The 20,474-nt window shown below is 39.5% G+C and overlaps 1 protein-coding gene across 1 annotated transcript in view; it reads left to right on the top strand.

Moving 5' to 3' along the window:
- The window catches only part of Lrguk (leucine rich repeats and guanylate kinase domain containing), a 70,589-nt gene extending 64,294 nt beyond the window's left edge, over window positions 1-6,295 (top strand). Inside the window, exon 16 of the mRNA XM_077109925.1 lies at window positions 4,125-6,295. Coding sequence (XP_076966040.1) covers window positions 4,125-6,295 — 2,171 coding nt within the window. The remainder of the gene's footprint in view (window positions 1-4,124) is intronic.
- Window positions 6,296-20,474: the final 14,179 nt, after the last annotated feature.

Below are 20,474 nucleotides of genomic sequence, written 5' to 3'. Positions count from 1 at the left end.
AAACTTAACAGAGGCAGTAATGGAGAATTGGAAGGCTGGGTTCCATCTACAAAGTGGGGGGGTGGGGACATTAAATTAGGAGCATGTCGACATATCTAGCCTACCCTGATCCGTTCTCTACATCAAGTACTAGTTCTTTACAAAGCCATGGCCTTTAGGGTACCTAATGAGGCTTCCATAGGCCACAGAACTTTCTCTTGAGGAAATCTGGATCCTGTTGCTTTGGTTCTGGGCTATCCCAGCAACCTGTGATCTTTAATTTGGTCCCCAGAGTAGACTGTCCCTGTGGGGACCATGCCTTACGTTAGCGTGCCCTCCCCTGATCCCCAAGCTGGGTCCATCTCCCACTGTAAATTAATAAATTGGTATGCTGGCTTTCATGTTAGTCTCTTATGGTTTTAAAAACACAAGTCAGTCAGTCCCCTGAGGCTGACCAGTTCTGCGTAGCTGAGAAATGTGCATTTCTGTGTCGGTGCCTCTGAACAGAGGCGTGTGAGCAAAGCAGCTTCCACATCTGGCAGGATTCCCTCTGTATTTTGTATTTTCCTTATTCTACAGTGATAAGGAACACTGGTTATTGGGTGCATTTGCCATTTGGCAAATTAATAGACCAGATAAAGTGTTCCTAGGAAAATGGACTCCCTTTTTAAAGGGTATAATAAAATTGAATTCGTTTGGACTAATTAGGTTAGGCCTGTCTGATTTAATGAAAGGTATGAATTATAGAATTTGTAAAAATGTTATCACTCTCAGATACATTTAATAACTGAAAGCCAGCCATCCAGTTATTGACTAACAGAATTCTAGCTTGAAAAAGTAGACGGGGAGAGATTACAATTAATATATCAGATCCCTAGCTTCAACAGAACTTTGCTTTTCTGGCAGGTTTAATATTTTGGAAAAGATTGTATTTTCTTAAGCTGAGATTGTATTTCCTTATTTATATAGTTAATTTGTGTAGGGAGCTATGTTTTTTTAGTTGATATTAATTTTAAGGATAAACTTGCACATAAAGTGAAACTATAGAGGCCAGACATTATTCAACTGAATATTTAAAAAATTCCAACAGTCACAGTCCTTATTAATAAGCTTTTATGGCAGCTCCAATGGCCCAAGAATTAGGACCAGTGGCTCAGTTACAGGACTGTGAAGTCTACACCAAGGGAAAAGGGCCAGATAAGAATGAAACTCAGTGTAAGAAAACAGTTTTCAACTATAGTTCCCTAAACAAATGATCAAAAATGCCTGAGAAAGGGTCTTGACCCAGTAAGCCACTGTCCTGGGCCTGGTTGGTACTCACATCTTTGCCTCTGCACTAAACTAGGTACTCTAATTTTAAGTTCTACAGTTTATGTACATTTACATAAATACATTACTTATGTAAATGAGATTCCTAGAAAATAATAATAATAATAATAATAAATGGAATTATTTTTTGGCTAATGGAGTTGTCCAAGGAAAGAAATTGAAATAAAAAAATTTAAGATTCTGTGAAATACTGGTCTGAGCAATTAGAAAAATGTTCTGAAAATAAGAATTGTCTCACATTTTTATTCTAGATTTAGCCAGGAATCATTAATTTGATTTAAGAAATTATTTTGAAAATAATTATTTTCTTAAGAAAACTGTATATATATAATTTTATGGGCATTATTAGAATCTGGCCTTCCAAAGCTGAGGTTTTTCCCAGTTGAATTAGACCATCTATGTATTTAGCTTCAGTACAAACAGAAATCTTATAGTCAAACAGCATTGTCTTTCTAAAAGAGGTAATCCTGTGTCAATGCAAACTAAAGATAATTCCCAAATATTTGAAGTTACATAGCTTTATCTTTAGTGATTGCATGCTGCTAATTTTAACTAAGAATGCATTTATAATGTCTGCTTTTAAAAATGGGAGTGAAACAAAGAGATGAAAAGTAAGCCAGGGGCTATCATTTCTGAGTACAGCATCTGTCAGCCTAGACCTAGAAATGTGAACCTTCACCAGTGGATAGTTAGTTGCATTTTTATTTAAGGCAGGTGTGAAATAGTAGCTTTAGGTCCAGATGATAAATTCTTGAAATATTTAGGTGTCTAATTAATATACAGAATTGCAGTTTGTGTATAGAATTATCTTGTTTTTTTCCTTATAATAAGACAAATAATATTTGTCTCTAAAGCACAAAGACCTAAAAAAGTTGATTAAACACTACCTTTTCTATAAAATCAAGAAATACTATATTCTCAACTCAGGGTGAGGGATGTCTTGCCCTCCATTTGTCTCGAGACAGCCTATTTCCAGGTAGTTGGTGCTTCCAATAAAGCTTTTAGAAAGCCGAACCAACTATCATCCCGAGTTTTTGCTAAAAAGATCATGAAATGAAATTCTATTTGCAAATCATTATGCAGAATTCTGACTAATGGTAGAAGAAAATGATGGTGGTAATGACGAGTCAAACAGAGGAAAACTGAGCAATTTACTGGCCTGCAAAGTGGTGCCCTCATCATTAATGAAGGGCATGGAATCTTTGCCAAATTATGTGAATTGCTAAGTTGTAAAAGTAGGAAAAGAAATTCTGCATGTCTGATTATAGGAAACCAAGAGGATTAAGGAGGGAAAAAACCCTTTAGCACCAGGTTTTACTGTTCTTATATTTTTCTCCCTTTAAATTACCTTTTTAATTTAATACATCTATATACACATATGTATATAAACCATATATATGTTTCATTATGTACATGTTACATGTATGTATATGTATGTATTTATATATGTATAATTACTTAACTGTTAAATTAATTGGCCTTAGTAGCATTCCTAATGTTGTATGGCCATCACCACTTCCTATTTCTAGATATTGCTAAATTTTCCATCACCCAAAACAGAAACTCTATACCCACTAAACAATAACTCCTCCTAATCCCTGGTAATCTCTAATCTACTTTCTGTTCTCTGTGAATTTGCCTATTTTAGATATTTTCATTGTTTTATATTTTAATTTAACCTTGTTTCTTGTGTAAGGTAGTATTTTAGTTTGTATTGTTATACACTAGGACCATAAAAATGATGGACAGGGCATCCTCCCAGGAAGTAAGCTTTTCCTCGTTTCTACTTGTTCCCTCTCCCTCCCAAGAGACATCTGGTTTGACCAGATGCAAGGGGCTTCAGTGTGAACCCAGAGCAGCTTAAGCCCTCTGCTCAGAATGGTGGCTGGGAGTGTGGTTTGCTGTGGGGGACAGGTCTGTCCCTCTGGGATCACTTAGAGGTCTTTTTGCATTTGGAATCTCTGAGGATCAGGTCTCTTCCGGAGTGAACAGAGACAAGTTTCCTCCAATTCCAGACTGATGTTCCACTTCTGCCCACTGCACTAGGTAAAGGGCCCACGGTGATGGAGGAATTCTTTTCTACAATATCAATGTCCAACATCGTTAGTGGCCTCTGAGAGCTATTGTGAAGCCAGGGTAGACTTGGTGGGAAAAGAGGAGATCTGGGGATGAGGGTGGGGCTGCGGGAGCAGCTCAGAGTGCAGATTCTCAGGAGCAGCTTCTCTGAGCCTTGGTGCCTTGGGATTTCAGTGGACGCTTTCTTTACTTCCTGTTTCATTCATCACTTATTTACTGAGTTTCTGCTGACCATTGTGCAGATGGTCAGGTATTGGTACTGGTATTGGTAAACAGGTATTGGTAAACAGACGCGACTCTTCACAGAGTTCACACAGTGTATTTAAGGGGACCACCATTAAACAAAGGAACAAACAAGTGCAAGGTCATCTGACTTGATGTCCATCCTCTAGTTTCTCTAGTCAAAAACAGCCTTGATTGCTAAGGTCAAAATTTCAGATCTCATTCATGTGGAAAATTTCTTCACCACCCAAAGACCCAAACTGGGCTCCTGAGCTATCCTCTTTATGTTTACTCATTAGAGTTCATGTGTTCAGTCGATTAAAATTGTCCTAAGTTCTACTAAATAAGAAAATTGTAAAAACTTAGTGTCTGTGAGGAGAAGGAAGATTTAGTTCTCCTCTATGTGATTCTATTCTTTTTGAGGATCTGTGTGCATCACAAAAGAGGGAGAAGTTTTTGTCATTAATTTCTAGGCAGTCAAGACCATTTTGAGCTAACTTGTTTTTGTATTGAAGCAGGAGCTCCCTCTAGCAGGAAGACTGTCTCTGGGGTACCAGCACACCTGGTTCCTTCCCCCAGGCGCTTGGCGAGACTGCAAGCAGATGGCCAGGTACCAGAGCATCTCTCCAGGGTGCAGATTCATGGAAAGGTCCCTGACAATCAGAACCCAGTTCCCTCCCAGAATCAAGAGCTGACTCAGGAGGGAGAAACCCATAAGAAGGAGCTTTCTTCCAACAGCCTCCGAAATCCAGAGCCTCCTCAGCAGCTTGAGTCATCAGCACCTGGGGCTCCTCAGCAGACCCAAGACAAATCTCCAAACCCAGTGGAAGAGGATGTTCAACAATCAGATCTTTCTCCAAAAATAATAACCACTCAGCCAGATGTCCCTAAAAATGACACCGGGCCATCTGAGATGAAAGCCGGTGAAGTGGGGCAGTCCCACACCACTGCTTCTCAAGCACCACCCCAACACTCCAGCCCTTCTCCACCCCACGGCCCTCTGCCAGACCAGGATGAGGAATCTGGGGAGGCCAGGGTGGCCCCCAGCAGCCCTCCACTGTCTGAACCATTTCAGGGACCTGGCCCAACTTCTTTCAGCCCTCACAAGATCCAAGAAGCTGAGTCAGCCAAACCTCTGCCCCAAGGTTCCCACCACGATCTTCCAGAAGAGCCCTCCCACCCTGACTCAGTGAAGCAACCACCCCTAAAGCGGGAAACCCCCAAATCAGAAGTTTTCCGGGCCAGTACCCCCTACCCAGAACTGCCACCTCCCCAAGACACAATGACAAACACAAAACAGACCCAGGACAGGGAACACCCAGTGACTTTGCTCCCTAGAAGTCGTCTGGCTCCTACGAGGCTGCCCCAGCCTCAGACACTGGCTCCCCTGCAGAGCAGGAGGCCCACACCCAAGCTCCTGTCACCCAGCAGGGAAGAGGCTGCAGGGACCAGCTCAAATCAAAACGTGACCCCCTCTCCCAGGCCTGTACTCACTCAGGAAGGGGACACTAGTAAGCTTCCTCCCATCAGCCCTCCCAGTTCCAAACCGCCCCCAAATCTGAGCCCCCAGGCAGCCCCCAGTGCTCAGCAAGGCCAGGAAGAGAAAGCCAGCAGCGAGGTGAAACTCCCTCCTATCAGCCCCCACTCCCAGGAGCAAGCCTCGCAGCACATCCCCAGTGCCTCTCTGGAGGAGGAGGCGCCCACCGTTAGGCTCCCGCACATTCCTTCTCCTGTCACCGAACCTCAGCTGCCTGGGAGCCCAGGCCCTCGTCCTGAGGCAAAGCCTGCAAAGGAAAGGAGAGCAGCCCATGCCTCCAGCAGGAAGATTCCAGATGTGCAGGCCTCGCCCTACGGCCAAGGCCAAGATTCCCTGCCGCACAAGGGAGCTAGGAAAAAAAAACTCTCTATCCAAGGCAAGACAGCACCTCTGACAAAGGCACCTCCCAGAAGCCCCCAGATAGACTCACAGCTAGAATCCCAGAGTGAGCCAGGACCCACAGAGGTGCCCGGCCATCCCTCCCCCATCCCTCCCCCGAGCCCCCAGGGGAACCAGAGAGAACCAGTCCACACTCCAGGAATTTCTGAACCATCACCCAGAGATCCCAAATCACAGAAAGAGAAAAGAGGGAATATGCGTCATTCCAGAAAAAAGGCCCCGACCAACCTTCCCCCACATGACCTGGTTCAAGATGTAGCTGTATCCCAAAAGAGACCATCTTTGAAAGCACCGATTTCTGAAGGATTATCTCAAGAAAATGATACTGCCCTCAGTGGTGACCAGCCAACTCAAGAAGTTGGGCCCCCACACAGCGTCCCCCTTGGAAATGAAAAGGTCCCTGCAGAGCCAATCCAGGACCCAGAGAGAAGGGAGCAGGTGCGTAAAAAGGAAAGACCTCAGAAGAGGGAGATTGTGTTGGAACCCCCAGAGCATGAGGGCGTGGCCCCTGCCCAGCAGCCTGTCAGAGAGACACTAGCCCAAAAAGACACCCGTCAGATCAAAGAGAGCCCCATCCACAGGGACAATGCTCTTGCTTCCAAGCAGCAAACCAAAGAGAGACAACCCCGAAAACACATGGGCGCAACACAGGACAAAAGCCCGGCCGCTCCCCCAAATCAGGTGTCCTCTGAGGAGAAGGCCAGCCGGACAGGAAGACTGCGTGCCAGGGGCAGTCAGAGCACCAAGGTCTAAGTGCGCCCTCAAGCCACCAGATCATTAAACCTCATCAAGCTGCACTGTCTCAGAATGAAAAGCCAAGGCCAGGGCGCTGTGACTTACACACAGGCTTCCTTCTGCAACCACAGGTCAGCACAGGTGGAGGGGCCATCCCATGCTGACCTGCCCTGGGGCCCAGAAGGTGGTCAGTCTTTGTGACTTCTGTGCCCCTTATCTGGCTCACCATTTCTTGGGAAGAGCAGCCACTGCAGAGGGAGAGAGCAGCAGGAAAGACAGCTGGGTCAGTTGCTGCCAGGGATGGCCAATCTGTGTCCAGACACAGATTCCCAGTGGATTCCAACGTGGACTCCAACTTGGCCAAAGCAGTCAGTGCCTGAGAGCCATTAAATTTTGCTCTCTGAATTAGGAAAATTCACTTCTAGAAAATTCTCTCCTACCTGTTGCGTTATCAAGGGGACCCAAAGCAAAAAGAACTCTGAAAAAGGAAATCTTGTTGTTTCTGGAAAACTCTACCTAGAGTTAATTTGTGGGAATCTTCTGTAGGGGAGAGGACACATCTTTTCACACATGTAGCTATGATCAGGCACCTCAGATTTGCTTTGGCATATGTTGCTTGGAACTTTTATTTGAAATGTATTTTAAAACGAATACCTTCCTTCTCTCTCGGAATAGGAATCTCATGTAAATTAGCCCATGCTATCATTATGCCAAACCATCTGGTAGAATTAGTTAAAAGAATTAGTGGGAAAGAAAATCAGGTGAATCCGTTTTTCATTCATCTATTTATGTCTATTCTCTTCTACTGCTGTAAATGATGTAAGTCCAACCAGGCCCAGCCTAAGTGAATGTGTTTAGAAGGAAGTGGAGTTTATCACACAACTATGGGAAGGGCAGAGGTGCAATAGGTTCTCAAAGAGATAGGGGACCAGTTACGGAACATCACCAGGATCTTTGTCATCTCCAGGACTCTTGTCATCTTCTGGACTCTTACTTGGGACTCACACCATCTCATATCTGTCTCTTTCTCCATGTTGGCTTCATTCTCTGGACTACAAATGACTGTGTGTCCATTTCTGCACATGGCAGGGAACATGGCTCTCAACAGCTGTCAAGTTTATATCTGGTTTTACCTCTGGTAATTCTTGCTACTAAAAAGGGATTAACTTGAATGTTTCCTCAATTTTAAGATTAAAAACAATCCATCTTCAATCAGGCATTTCATTTTTGAACCAATCTCTGTTTCCTTTGACATAAACCAACCCTGTGTATGGAAACTGAATTCCCCAAGAAGAGAGAATAATTGTGATCCAGGCAGCAAACCCAAGATCTCACTGCTGAACACTTACAGGATATTTGTTATGTAATTACTGTATGCATATGCAATGTGCTAAGCAATGTTTGGCATTCTGTATTTTAAAAATGTAACTGGTGACCAAATGACGGTATGTCTTATATAAAAGATATGTGTCCATAAAACAGTATGAGTAGCAAATGTTATTTCAAGAGCAGTGGAGGAAATTGATATTTCAAAAAATCCAGGATTTGGAATCCTCTTATAAGCTAAGAATCCTCCTGTAAGTATGTAATGTTGGTAATTTTCTTCTGACTTACCTGGTTTGTTCAAGATAAAAGTTATAAGGTAACTTTAAAAACATATCATAATTTATACTTGTTAAGTCATTCATCCAATAAGCATTTGTTGAGCATTTCCTGTGAGCCAGGGACTCTGACAGTTGCTAGATATAGTGGGACGATAAGGACCTTTCGAGGAGTGCTCTCTGTCATCAAGGGAGACAGACAAGAGGGTTGATTTCAACACTAGGTAATTAGGGTAGCTAGGGGCCCTGTAGCATGCTAAGCTGTATTTGGCATCCCACAGACAGAAAACCCGTTTATTTACTTTTCAGACTCTCCTAAGAACACCAAGGAAGGACATTGAATTCAGTTTGAGATAGGAAAATGGGACCAGGAAACACTTCCAAGAGAAAGTCATCCTTCTGCTGGGTATTCAGGGTTGCAGAATTAGCTAGTAGGCTGATGCATGTGCATGTACAGCATGTGCCTCACCTAGAGGCGTGAGCAGTTAGCATCTTCTGTGTACCTGGATGCCAGGAGAGCTTAGGTCTATGTAGAGCCAAAGGGCCTTTTGTGCTGTGCTGAGGAACAAAATAGGGGGCCGGTGGATGGTCAATTTTGTAACTTAGAGATATCTTTCTGGAGGTGAAATGGAGGATCAACTTAAGAAGGGTAATCCAAGAGGGCAGGAAGAATGGCTGGCACGTGATGGCGAAGGTTGGGATAACAGTGAGGGCCTGGTAAGGCAGTGGCGGCAGGAATGGTCAGATCCAGTCAGCGTTTATACTGGGTGTAGGGTCTGGTAGATTATGAAGAAAGAAGAAAATAAAGGTTTCCATGAGTTGTGCATGGGGCACTTTAGAGGTGTTCATGCCTCACCTAGGCGAAGAACTTCAGAAAGGTACCTACTGTGCCCTCTGCCCCTGTTTCTGTTTCTGAGTTGTGTTTTTCATAGTGTTCAATTGGGCAGCTAAAGCATACTGTCCACCTGACTTGGGGGAAACTCTAGCTTCCCTTCCCTGAAATTCTTAATGGTAATAGAAGTTTTTGATTGTTTTGCTTTGGTGTAGTGTGAGTTTTCAATGTCTCAGATTCAATGCTGGATTCTGATTTTGTGGATGACAACTTGTGGTTAAGGGAAAGCAGTAGAAAAGATTGTCAACTCATCACAGGTTTTTACTGCTGTTATTGTCTTGATGTAAGGAAAAGTTAAGATTTTTAAATGGAGACTATAAATATTCAACACTGTCATTTTCCAGTCTACATTTAGAAGCCAAGTTTATATTATTTTCATTTGATATGTTTCTCAGCAAAGTGATTTTTGGATGGGGAAAAAAACATTGGAGACTTGAAGTCACAGTAATTAGTAATGTCTTTGGCTTCTTAAAGTCTGGTACCCAGCATTCAAATTAACAAAGATAGTAGTTTCACTAGACTTGAGAATCTTCTTCAGATATTTAAGAACTAATCAATTATTTTCAAAACCTCAAAAGTTATTTGGAGAAAGGCATGATTGAAGGGTTGGGGTCTTAGCTCAGTTGGTAGAGTGCTTGCCTCAAATGCACAAGGCCCTGGGTTCAATCCCTAGCACCCCCCCCCAAAAAAAAAGAAAGAAAGAAAAAAAGGAAGGCATGATTTACTTCCTCACAAAAGAGGAAGTAAAAATGTCCAATAAACATGTCAAAAATATTTAGTTTCATTATAAGTTAAAAAATATCAAATTAGCAAAGATGAAAAAACAGGTTAATGCTTATTTTGGGGGAGATCTTTGTGTCACAGCAAGAAAGTAAACTGGCACACATTTTCTGGGGGACAATTTTCTAATACCTGTCAAAGACCTAACCTTTAGTCTAATAATTTAATTCCAAGAGTTATCAGGAGAAAATCATTTATGTGCATGGATATTCATATCAATTTTTTATAATATCTAGAAATAATTTAGCCCTCTAAAGGGATTTTAAAAAATAAGTTATGATGCAGCCATATGCTAGATTGCTATGTTGTAATTATAATCATATTGTAGAGTATTTACTTAGAGGATATTCACTATATATTAAAGACAAAGTTTAGGAAGGCATAGCTAGCACAGCTTCAGTTGTTATGTCTGGATTGTTTTCCCCTCTAAAGATCACCTTGCTGAGAAACATCAAATGGAAGTGATATGAACTTGGCTTCTAAATGTAGATTGGATAATGACAATGTTAAATATTTATAGTCTCCATTTAAAAATTAAAAATTTTCTTTATATATTAAGATAATCAATAACAGCAGTAAAAAAAACTTATGAGTAATTTTTTCTCATTTATGTTTTTTAGTATTTTATAAATTTTCTGCAATTTATGTTTATTCAAAAAAGTAAATAGAATTAAATTCTCTGTCACAAACACACATTGAAGAGCTTGTCATGTAAAAGCAACAGCCTTATGGTCTATTTCAATTTGGCATAATGAAGAACTTTCTAAGAGTTAGAGGTGATTTGCAGAGAAACAAACAGACTTCTCCAGAAGTTAGATGCTCCTTTGTGGAAATCTCACAAAAAGTCTCCATCTGTTGGGTGATTTGTTGGAGTAGATGAAATTTAAATATCCTTTAATGATCTATGATCCATTTGTTATGACTAGCTCTACTTCTTGGCCCTGAGGAATCCAGCTGTCTGTTTTATTAAATATCGTGCTTAGTACTAGAACAGAGCACACTTAGTATTCACTAGATCACTGGCTTTTCAACATTTTTGACCAAGATTCATAACTTGAAATACATTTTACATGGGAAGCAAAGCGTCATAAAGCTCCATTACTATAGTGATACAACTCTGATGTTTTCTGTGTGCTGAATTGTAGCTTTCTAAATGTAGCCTGTAGCCTGCTACAATTGATTTCACAATTTGATTTGCAACGTGCAGTTTAAAAGCCCTGCACTGAACCCTCTAGGGCTTTGCTTGGGTGCCATCTTTGGAGGCTCATTTACCGGGTCATTTGCCTGTCTGGCTGCCATCAGGTGAGGTTGAATGTCATCCCCTCATTTATGCTGAATTCTCTGAAGTGATCTGTGTAGTGGCAGATATGACCTTTGTCAATGTTGGAGCTCAGGAGAAGATATATCCAAAATTAGCATGCATAATTATAAGTTCTTTATGTAAAGCTTAAAAAATACTTCTTGATAAACACAGCACATGATCTCCATCAATAGTGTTTCCTCTACTAAGTTCTTAACTGACTTCTCTGATTTTTGTTCTGTGACAACCCTGAAAATAATCTTGTTACCATTAAAAGATCCTCACTATTGATATAGTAATAGCACAGTGTGTCCATAAATGAATTCAATTGCTTAGTTCAATTTGAAAGATGCAATTCTAGAAATCACTTTTCCGTGTTGATCAGGCATTCAGAGAAGAGTTTACCCTTTTATTTGTGTTGAAGATAGATAAATAAACATTAGAAGACTAAACCTCTAATCTTAAAGGTGATTATAAAAGGGCAATCCTACATAGCAAAAGATAAAGCTTTTTTTTATTAAAGATTGTAACCTTAGAAATACATGACTGTGAATGACTTCAAGAGTCAAAGTAATCTTTGGAAATTCCAGTTCCACTGCAATGTCACCCTGTGAACTTGGCAAGTTAGAAAGTTCTCATGTATTAAATGGAGGCAATACTAGGATTGCTGTGAGGATTAAATGAGTTAATATATTGAAAAATACCTACAACAATGTCTTCCCCTTTTCCAATTTTTTCCTATATAAGACAGATCTTAGACAGCAAGTTTTCTCTCTTGAAATTTGCCTACTCTATGTTTTATCTTCTTCAAAGTGTTGACTAGTTACTTTGTGATAAACTCATTCATTTTTAAAAATCCTGGATAGTAGTACAGTGTTTTATTTTTTTGTTCAATTGTTTTTTGTAGTGTGGGGGATTGAACCCAGGGCCTTGTGCATGCAAGGCAAGCACTCTACCAACTGAGCTATATCCCTAGCCCTGTAGTATTATATTTTAATTGAACTATTCTGGATGCCGTGCTCAAATGTTGACATGTTAATTCAGTGCTACAGAAGACATTACAAATTATGAAGCTTAGTAGAAATAAATGTTTTTGTAACTCATTTTCTCTGTATGTGAATGTGTTTTCATGAACTTTCCTTTTTCTTGGTATAGAAATAGCTTCTGATTAAGTAACTGATTATTCCTTTGACTGGACTGAAGACTATAGCACTTTACAGTTATAATAGTTTAATAAATATATTCACTTTATCATAGAACCATGAACATTATTACTATTTCCATGGACTTACATGGTAGCTTTCTACTGCAGTAGTTTATTTTGCTATGAAAAGTTATCATGGATACTATGTGAAATTATTATTTTTCTAATTTCTATCATTCCTTTCTTAGAAGCAAAGCTTTTAAGATATAATCTGTCCTGGAAGAAAGCTTTTTTTATGTACCTTTGGTTTTGTAATAGCAGTTCTTGATGAACTAAATATTTTCTTTAATTTTTCACTATAAATTATGTGACTATTCTATTAGAAATAAATATCTTAAATTCTAAAGAAGATTGTTGTGTTTTAATTTGTTTAAAAACCTTTCCATTTTTTACATATTTTAGAATAGAGACTCTTTTTAAGGATTTTTATAGGTATTTACATTTTATATATGTATATGCATTTAATCATGGTAGCTATAAGTTACTCTTATTAGTTGTAAACACACACACACACACACACACACTTATCACATGTTTTATAAACCCTCCTTTCAATGGAGAAAAAAATGAATGATTTCAAAGTCATTTGGGCATCTGAAGAATTTTGTCTGAAAATGAAAGTCTTATTCAAGTCATTCATTTCCAAATGCTTCCAAAGAAAATAAATTTGAGTGTGGATACATTTATTTTTGCAAGGTTTTATTTAAATGTTTTTAAAAGTTCATATTGAAAAGTGATTAGTCTCATGTTCTTGGACAGGAGAACAACTAAATTGGTTTGCTATACAAGTAATCTGATGGACGTGGAAACACTGATCATTAAAATAGGGATTTTTGTTTCAAAATATTTACAACCTGACCCCCAAATGGTATTTTTTTCCCCACAAATTGTTAACTTGGATGTGTGTGTATGATAGCAGACCATCAATGTCTTTCATTTTCACTTTTCTCAGTAAAAGGGCCCACTTAGCTGTGTGGTGATATGATATGTAATATATATGCAAATGCTTCATACTTATGTAATCATATCGCCTGCATTTGTTATCTAAGTTGGATTCTATGATTATTCTTTTAAAATATTTTCTTCAAATAGCATTTAACTCATTTGACTTCAAAAGGGATGTAAGCCAAAATAAATGTCTGAGCCATTTAGAATTGTTTTTGAGATGCAGTACCAGTTGTGCCAGATACTTCATTTTTAGCTTCCTGCATTTGGTAATGATACCAATCCATAAAATGACTTTAAAATCTGCCATGCATCATTAAATTCTTTTATGCTTCATTGTAGGGGTTTAAATAAATTTAACTGGCCTATATACTAAAGAATTTGCTTCTTTTGTGGATTATAAAGTTGTGTGTATGTGTGTGTGTGTGTGTGTGTGTGTGTGTGTGTGTATTTTTAAAATGTTGTCTCAAGTTGACTTTAATTTAGATACTTTGAATAAGATTGCATTAAGAAACTTTGTGGCAGGGTATTATAACATTGGTAATTGCTTTTTTTAAAAAAACTGGAAAGTAAGATCTTTTGCCTATCGATGTATCAAGACATTAGAAAATAAATTAGGAACTGTTTGAAACTCTTTATTATAGGAGTTCAAGTCATTAAAGTGGTGGCATTATAATGTGGTTTAATAGTAATCTAAACACATTATCTTTTACCCAAAATGTTTTGTTGCTGAGAAACCATTAAGACATAAAATTGCTGGAATTATGGCTGCCTTGTATCATCAGATGGAACCTGACTTATTTTCGCCATAGTTCAGATGGCTTATATTTTAGGTTAGAAAAAGAAACTCTGACACAAAAAATTATATCTCAAATACATTTTAACAGGCATAGGATCTTTCTATGAAAATTATATCAATGAAAAACCTTTGTTAATTTTTATCTTATTTCAGTCTGTTCAGATTTCGGGTCTTTTTCATGATGCTCTGTTAAAAAAATGTTTTCTTAAAACTAATGAACACAGGGTCTAGCCCTTCCATCTTTTCTCTCTCCCCACTGCACACCCCCTGTTCCTGTTTTTCTGTATTAGCTACACTGAATTCTTAACAGTGGTAATAGTCAGGTTAAGCATGTATTTGGCTCCTTATACAAACCACTTTCACTGCCTGATATTTAATCTCCCCAGATATTTGAATGCCTCTCCGCCCCGATATAGCTTTGTTTTAAAGTTTCTGTTCGGATATCACTACCTTCCAGAGGACTTCTGTTGACTGCCATGCCATCTCTCACTCTGTTCCCTTACCTGCTTCACTGAATGTATCATCCGATATTTAAAAAATGTGTTATTTGTCTATCTCTAACATAAGGTCTTCCTCTCAGGACTCTCTGCTCATTGCTACATGCCCGACATCCAGAACGTCCAGCACAGGGTAGGTGATCAATAAATACGGGTCCAATGACCTCTTTCTCCTGGAGATTTAATAAAGAATGGTCCTGCATACAGTTGTCTCCTTTCATCCCGTTGGTTGTGATAAACTCGGTTACTCTGTTGTTCCTTTTCAGGTTCCTCTGTTACTCAGAGCTCCTTGGATGTAGGACTTGACCGTGTGTTGCCTGTGTCAAATCTCTCTGCTCTGTCTCAAGTCAGGAGCTAGGTTGTGGAGCTCTAGACTTTCCTGCCTTAATTAAATCCTTTTACTTGTCTGCAACAGCTTTCACCTTATATTATTGGTTTGGGATTGTTGTCAGAGTTTAAATTCAGATTACAGACCAGCAAACTGCACAGAATAGGGATTTGATCTCCTATAAGGATTCCTGGCCTCAGGCTGCCTGAGACTCTGCTCAGATAAGTCCTCACATCTGTGGGCTGAGCTTCAGACTCCTTCTCTCCAACTTTTCACCTTATCAAAGCACTTGAGTCTTGACAGCAAGGCACACAGGGACAGTGGCCTGCCTTTTCAGGACAGGTATTCAAGCCTCAGCCCTGATATCTCTGACCCTCTTCTGACTTAGAGCCTTCACTTCACTTGTCACAGGTAGAAGGTTATCTGTCTGGATTTCAGCCTGGATCTCTATTATACTAAAAATAAACTAAATTTCTGTTTCAGATTAGTAATATTTTTTTTTTCCTTTGGATGGGGGTAACTTCCTACATCTGCTTAATTATATTGACATGTAAATTGTTTATTTTAGCATTTTTAAAGCAACATTCCTGAAAGTGTTGATGCTCCTAAATAGCTACAGGTATTTATTCCTGGGCCTTCTATAGATGAGCAATACTAAATTAATATTCTTTCATTCTAGGTCTTTAGACATTCTAATGTTTATAAAGGGAATATTATATTATAAATATGTCATGTTAAACAGCAACCTCAACATCCATTCTATTTGATCTCAAAGTTTCTTCTTAGCATTGCATGTTTTGTTTTCCTTTAAGCCCTTGGGAATAATTTTGTTAAATGGAAAGTAATTATGGCACCAAAACAGGCTGGTGGACCAGTGGTACAGAATAGAGGACACAGAGACCAACCCAAAATTACAACTACCTTATATTAGACAAAGGTGCTAAAAGCATGCAATGGAGAAAGGATAGAATCTTCAACAAATGGTGCTGGGAAAACTGAAAATCCATATGCAACAAAATGAAATTGAATCCCTTTCTCTCACCATGCACAAAAGTTAACTCAAAATGGATCAAGTTCTAGGAATCAAACCAGAGACTCTGCGTCTGATAGAAGAAAAAGTTGGCCCTAATCTCCATCACGTGGGTCAGGCCCCAAATTCCTTAATAAGACACCTATAGCACAAGAGTTAAAACCAAGAATCAACAAATGGGACGAATTCAAACTAAAAAGTTTTTTCTCAGCAAGAGAAATAATATGTGAGGTGAATAGGGAGCCTACATCCTGGGAACAAATTTTTACCCCTCACACATCAGATAGAGCTCTAATCTCTAGGGTATATAAAGAACTCAAAAAGTTAAATAATTAAAAAAAATAACCCAATCAATCAACAAATGGGCCAAGGGCCTGAACATACACTTCTCAGAAAAGGATATACAATCAATCAACAAATACACGAAAAAATGCTCACCATCTCTAGCAGTCAGAGAAATGCAAATTAAAACTGCTCTAAGATACCATCCCACTCCAGTAAGAATGGCAGCCATGATGAAGACAAACAACAACAAGTGCTGGTGAGGATGCGGGGAAAAATGTACACTCATACTTTGCTGGTGGGACTGCAAATTGTCGCAGCCAATTTGGAAAGCAGTATGGAGATTCCTTGGAAAGCTGGGAATGGAACCACCATTTGACCCAGCTATTCCTCTTCTCAGACTATACCCCAAAGACCTAAAAACAGCATACTACAGGGAAACAGCCACATCACTGTTTATAGCATCACAACTCACAATAGCTAGACTGTGGAACCAACCTAGATGCCCTTCAATGGATGAGTGGATTAAAAAAAATGTGGCATATATACACAATGGAATATTACTCAGCACTAAAAAATAACAAGAACATGGCATTTGCAGGGAAATGGATGACATTAGAGCAGATTATGCTAAGTGAAGTTAGCCATTCCCTAAAAAACAAATGCCTAATGTCTTTTCTGATATAAAGGGGGTGACTTAAAATGGGGTAGGGAGGAAGAGCATGAGAAGATTATCACTAAATAAGGAAGAGAAATGGGAGGGAAAAGGAGGGAGAAAGAGAATCGCACAGAAGATGTAAGGAGACCCTCATTGTTATACAGAATACATGTATGATATTGTGATGAGAAAAAGAAAAAAGAAAGAAGGGTGTCACATTAGATTGGGTAGAGAGAAGTGATGGGAGGGGAGGGGAAGGGAAGTGGGGAATGGAAGGACAGCAGAATAGAACAGACATTATTATTGCTGTGGGTATATATGTGACTGCATACCAATGTAATTCTGCAACCTGTACACTCAGAAAAATGAGAAATTATACCCCTTCTGATTCAAATGTATGATAATACCAAGATCATTGTACTGTCATGTGTAACTAATTTAAAAAAATTTAAAAAAGAAATTATAGCTCAAGAAAGATATGAGGAAAAATAAAATGTTTTATGGGACATTTTAAATTTTCTATATGGAGAGTCTTGACAGATTATTCTTTTATATTCTATAAAAGAACTTAAATTGTGAATTACAATGTCTGAGAACATTCTTCACTGACCTCCTCCATATACAAAGTAAACTAAACTCATTAACATATTTCTATTGCTCCATCTTTGCTGTCAGAACTTACTTGATCTTACTATGTTTTTTAATTTTGATGCTCATTAAAATGTTACTTTCTTTAGGAAAAAAAAAGAAAGTAATTATATATGGGTGACTTTTCCATTAAGTATCTAGAAGCCAGTGTTTCTGACATGTTCTGTGTCCTAAATTCCATTCATAAACCTATATTGATTATTAGGTGTATTCCCAGGATATGACTCCTACATGTTACCGACTTTATTATTAATTTTATTAATTACTGCTTTATTTTAAAGATTCATTTTAACTTTATTTTCTAGTTGAACTTTATATAATATCTTGTGTTTGGGCAAATACAAATATAAACATTTCTGTTGCTTCAGAAAGTTCTCTTATTCTATTTTGTGCCTTTTATTTTAAATTTTACTTCTTTCCTGCCAGATGTTCAGACATCCCACCTGGAATCTGAAGACGCTCCCAGGAAGTCTACTGCTTCGAATATATATGATTTCCGGGATCCTACAGATAGAAACTACTTTGCTAAATTATGGGCCAAACTTTCAGCCAAAAAAACACCAGTGGTAAGGGAGGGACTGAAGGGGTGAAGTGGCAACTGAGCCTTATGTGATGTCAGGCAGAAAGAGGATTCCATATTTGGGGATGAATGAATTCCCCCCAAATTATTTTCTTACTGGTGTGAGTCAAAGACAGGACTTTTTCCTGCTCTTTGTACATCTCTAAGAGTAGACACTGATTCTAAAAAAATAGAATATCCAAACTCTGACACTCAGTTCTTCTATTCTGTGAGAATAGAAAAATACAACAATAAAATTAATGCACAAAAATATGTATTTCAAGAGAAAACTTGCTCTCTCGCTGGGATATAATTTTGAATATTGTGGAGCTGAGCCTGAAAAGGGAGTCCATTCAAAGAATCTGTGTTTTATAACAGTACTGTTTTTTTCTTCCATATTTCTAGAGGACCATTATAGTTGTACATAATAGTGGAATTTGCCGTTATACATTTGTACATGCACATAATGATTAATACACCATATAATTTGACCAATCTCACTCCCCAATATTTCCCCTCCATCTCCCCTTCTTCCCCTGGTCCCTTTCCTCTACTCCTACTGATCTCACTTCCATTTTTATCACATAGTATTATTTAAATTAGTCACGTAACTTGGTTCTAACTCAATTCTCTGGGAACTTAAGAAATCAGCATGCGCAAGAGTGTCAAATATAAAATGGGCCCTACATGCAGATTAGGTTGCTCATTTTTCTTTTGTAATCGTTTTTCTGTGGTGATCTGGGAATGCAGAGAGACTTAAAAAGTTGCAGTTGCAGCAGTGGCAGAACTTTTGTTTTGATTGTCAACTCTGTGCTTGTGTTTCCTTAAGCCTAGTCTGTTAAGATAATTACAGCATCTTCCAAAGTCAGAGCCACAGGCAGTGGCCCAAAGCACCAGACTGATTACTGGTCTCTTCCAACAGAAAGGCTCAGGCTATGCCACATACAGACAGAGCTATGCATTCTATTCTAAGCCATGATAGTTGTCGGGCGTTCTGGGGGCAGGAAGCAGTATCTGTGTGTATGTCCTGTGTGTTCTTGGTCTCCTCTCTGCTGGCGGGCCTCCTCCACCTTCCACTCCCAGCCTTCCTTCCTCATACGTGCTCTCTCATCATGGTCCAGCCCGACTCTCTACGACCTCTTGGTTCTGTGCCCACACTTGCAGCAACTTCCTCTGTCTCTTTAATTCATATTGCTGAAAACAAGATAATTCACTTGCCCCACTTGACTTTTCAAGCCACGCCACACAGGTCCTATTAGAACACTTGCACAGACCCCTGTGGCAGGGCAAGGGCGAGGCCTCCTTGGTGGAGACGGGGTCTTGGAAGCAGCAGTGGGTGGGTACACTGTAAACGTGTATAAATAACATGAACTGTGCCCTGGTGGTTGAGCATGGGAAATGCATGTTTATTTGTCCAAAATAAATGAAGTCTAGAATTACTGTCATCTACCAGGATTTGTGGGAGATCACATATTAGTCATTAGAAATGGGGATCCCTCCCCATAATCAGGTTATATTCAAGAATTCTAAGACTTAACAATATTCTGGAAAATTACAGAAGGGCCTGTGGCCTCCCAGCCACCACAGTTACCTTGGGGTTGTTCCTTGTGTAATATTCTAAATTTTCTATTTTAAGCCAGTGACTCTAGCATTTCTTGTATCTTCTCTACTTGTAGTAGTTTTTTTCTACTCTGCCCCTTCAATCTTGCGGAACTCTGGGGAGCCAACAGAGGTGAACAGGTGGACCCCCCTGCACTTGAGGAACCCACTACCCTCTGTCATTGCAGGGCTGGGAAATTCAGGTCTTCCCAGGTTGGTCTAAGTCTCCTCATCGGCCCTGGCCTCCTTAGATGGTATGGCTTGATCCTTCGAAGAGCTTAGCCTTTCGAATACAAGTTCTTGAATCTCCATCTGGGACATGGGTGTCCAGAGTTCAGATCTCCAGATCACAAAACCTGACCACCTTTACTCCTTCGTGATAAGCCTGTGCCTGACAACCAGACCCAGTTCTTTCCCAGTTAGGTTGTCCTGCCACATAGACAGGTCGAAGCACGTATCATTGTTTGGCACCCTTCTGCAAATGGGTATGTCATGCTTTATTTATCTGTGAGAAAACTTGCAGGCCTTATTAAAGATAGTTTTTCTCTGGTCAAGGGCACTAAGATACCTGGAGTTGGGGACTGGGAAACAGAAATGGAAAAACCCACACTCTGCTCTTAACTGTGATTCATCTCTTAAAATTTTAATATAAGATTAGCAAACAGTATGGAGAAACCCAAAGAGGGGGAGGGTGTGATAAAAAAACATGAAAGTAGAAGGGGCCACCTAGATGGCGATAGGTGGGGGAGAAGAAGCAGGTGACATAGATCACCTGGGGTCAAGAAGTCTCACGAACTTTTCACATGCCAGAGTACTCTGTACCTGCAATGCACTCACTGAGAAGCTATTTAGCACCTGTAATCCAGGTCCTCCAGGGCTCCCTGTTGAACTAAATGTCTGTTGTGACAGGTGTCAGGGTTGGCAGACACTGATCCAAGCTGGTAACAATTCCCAGACCTAGGAGGTTGGGTGCCTTTGCCTGTCAGGCTGGTTGTATAGATGGAGTTACAATGTAACAGGGTGGTTTTACAGAAGAGCCAATCAGGTCCTCCAAGAATTGACAATTTACTTGAGA

The sequence above is a fragment of the Callospermophilus lateralis genome, chromosome 1 (assembly GCF_048772815.1).
Source record: "Callospermophilus lateralis isolate mCalLat2 chromosome 1, mCalLat2.hap1, whole genome shotgun sequence".
In the NCBI taxonomy this organism is placed as follows: domain Eukaryota; kingdom Metazoa; phylum Chordata; class Mammalia; order Rodentia; family Sciuridae; genus Callospermophilus; species Callospermophilus lateralis.
This window is presented reverse-complemented; position numbering and strand designations above follow the sequence as displayed.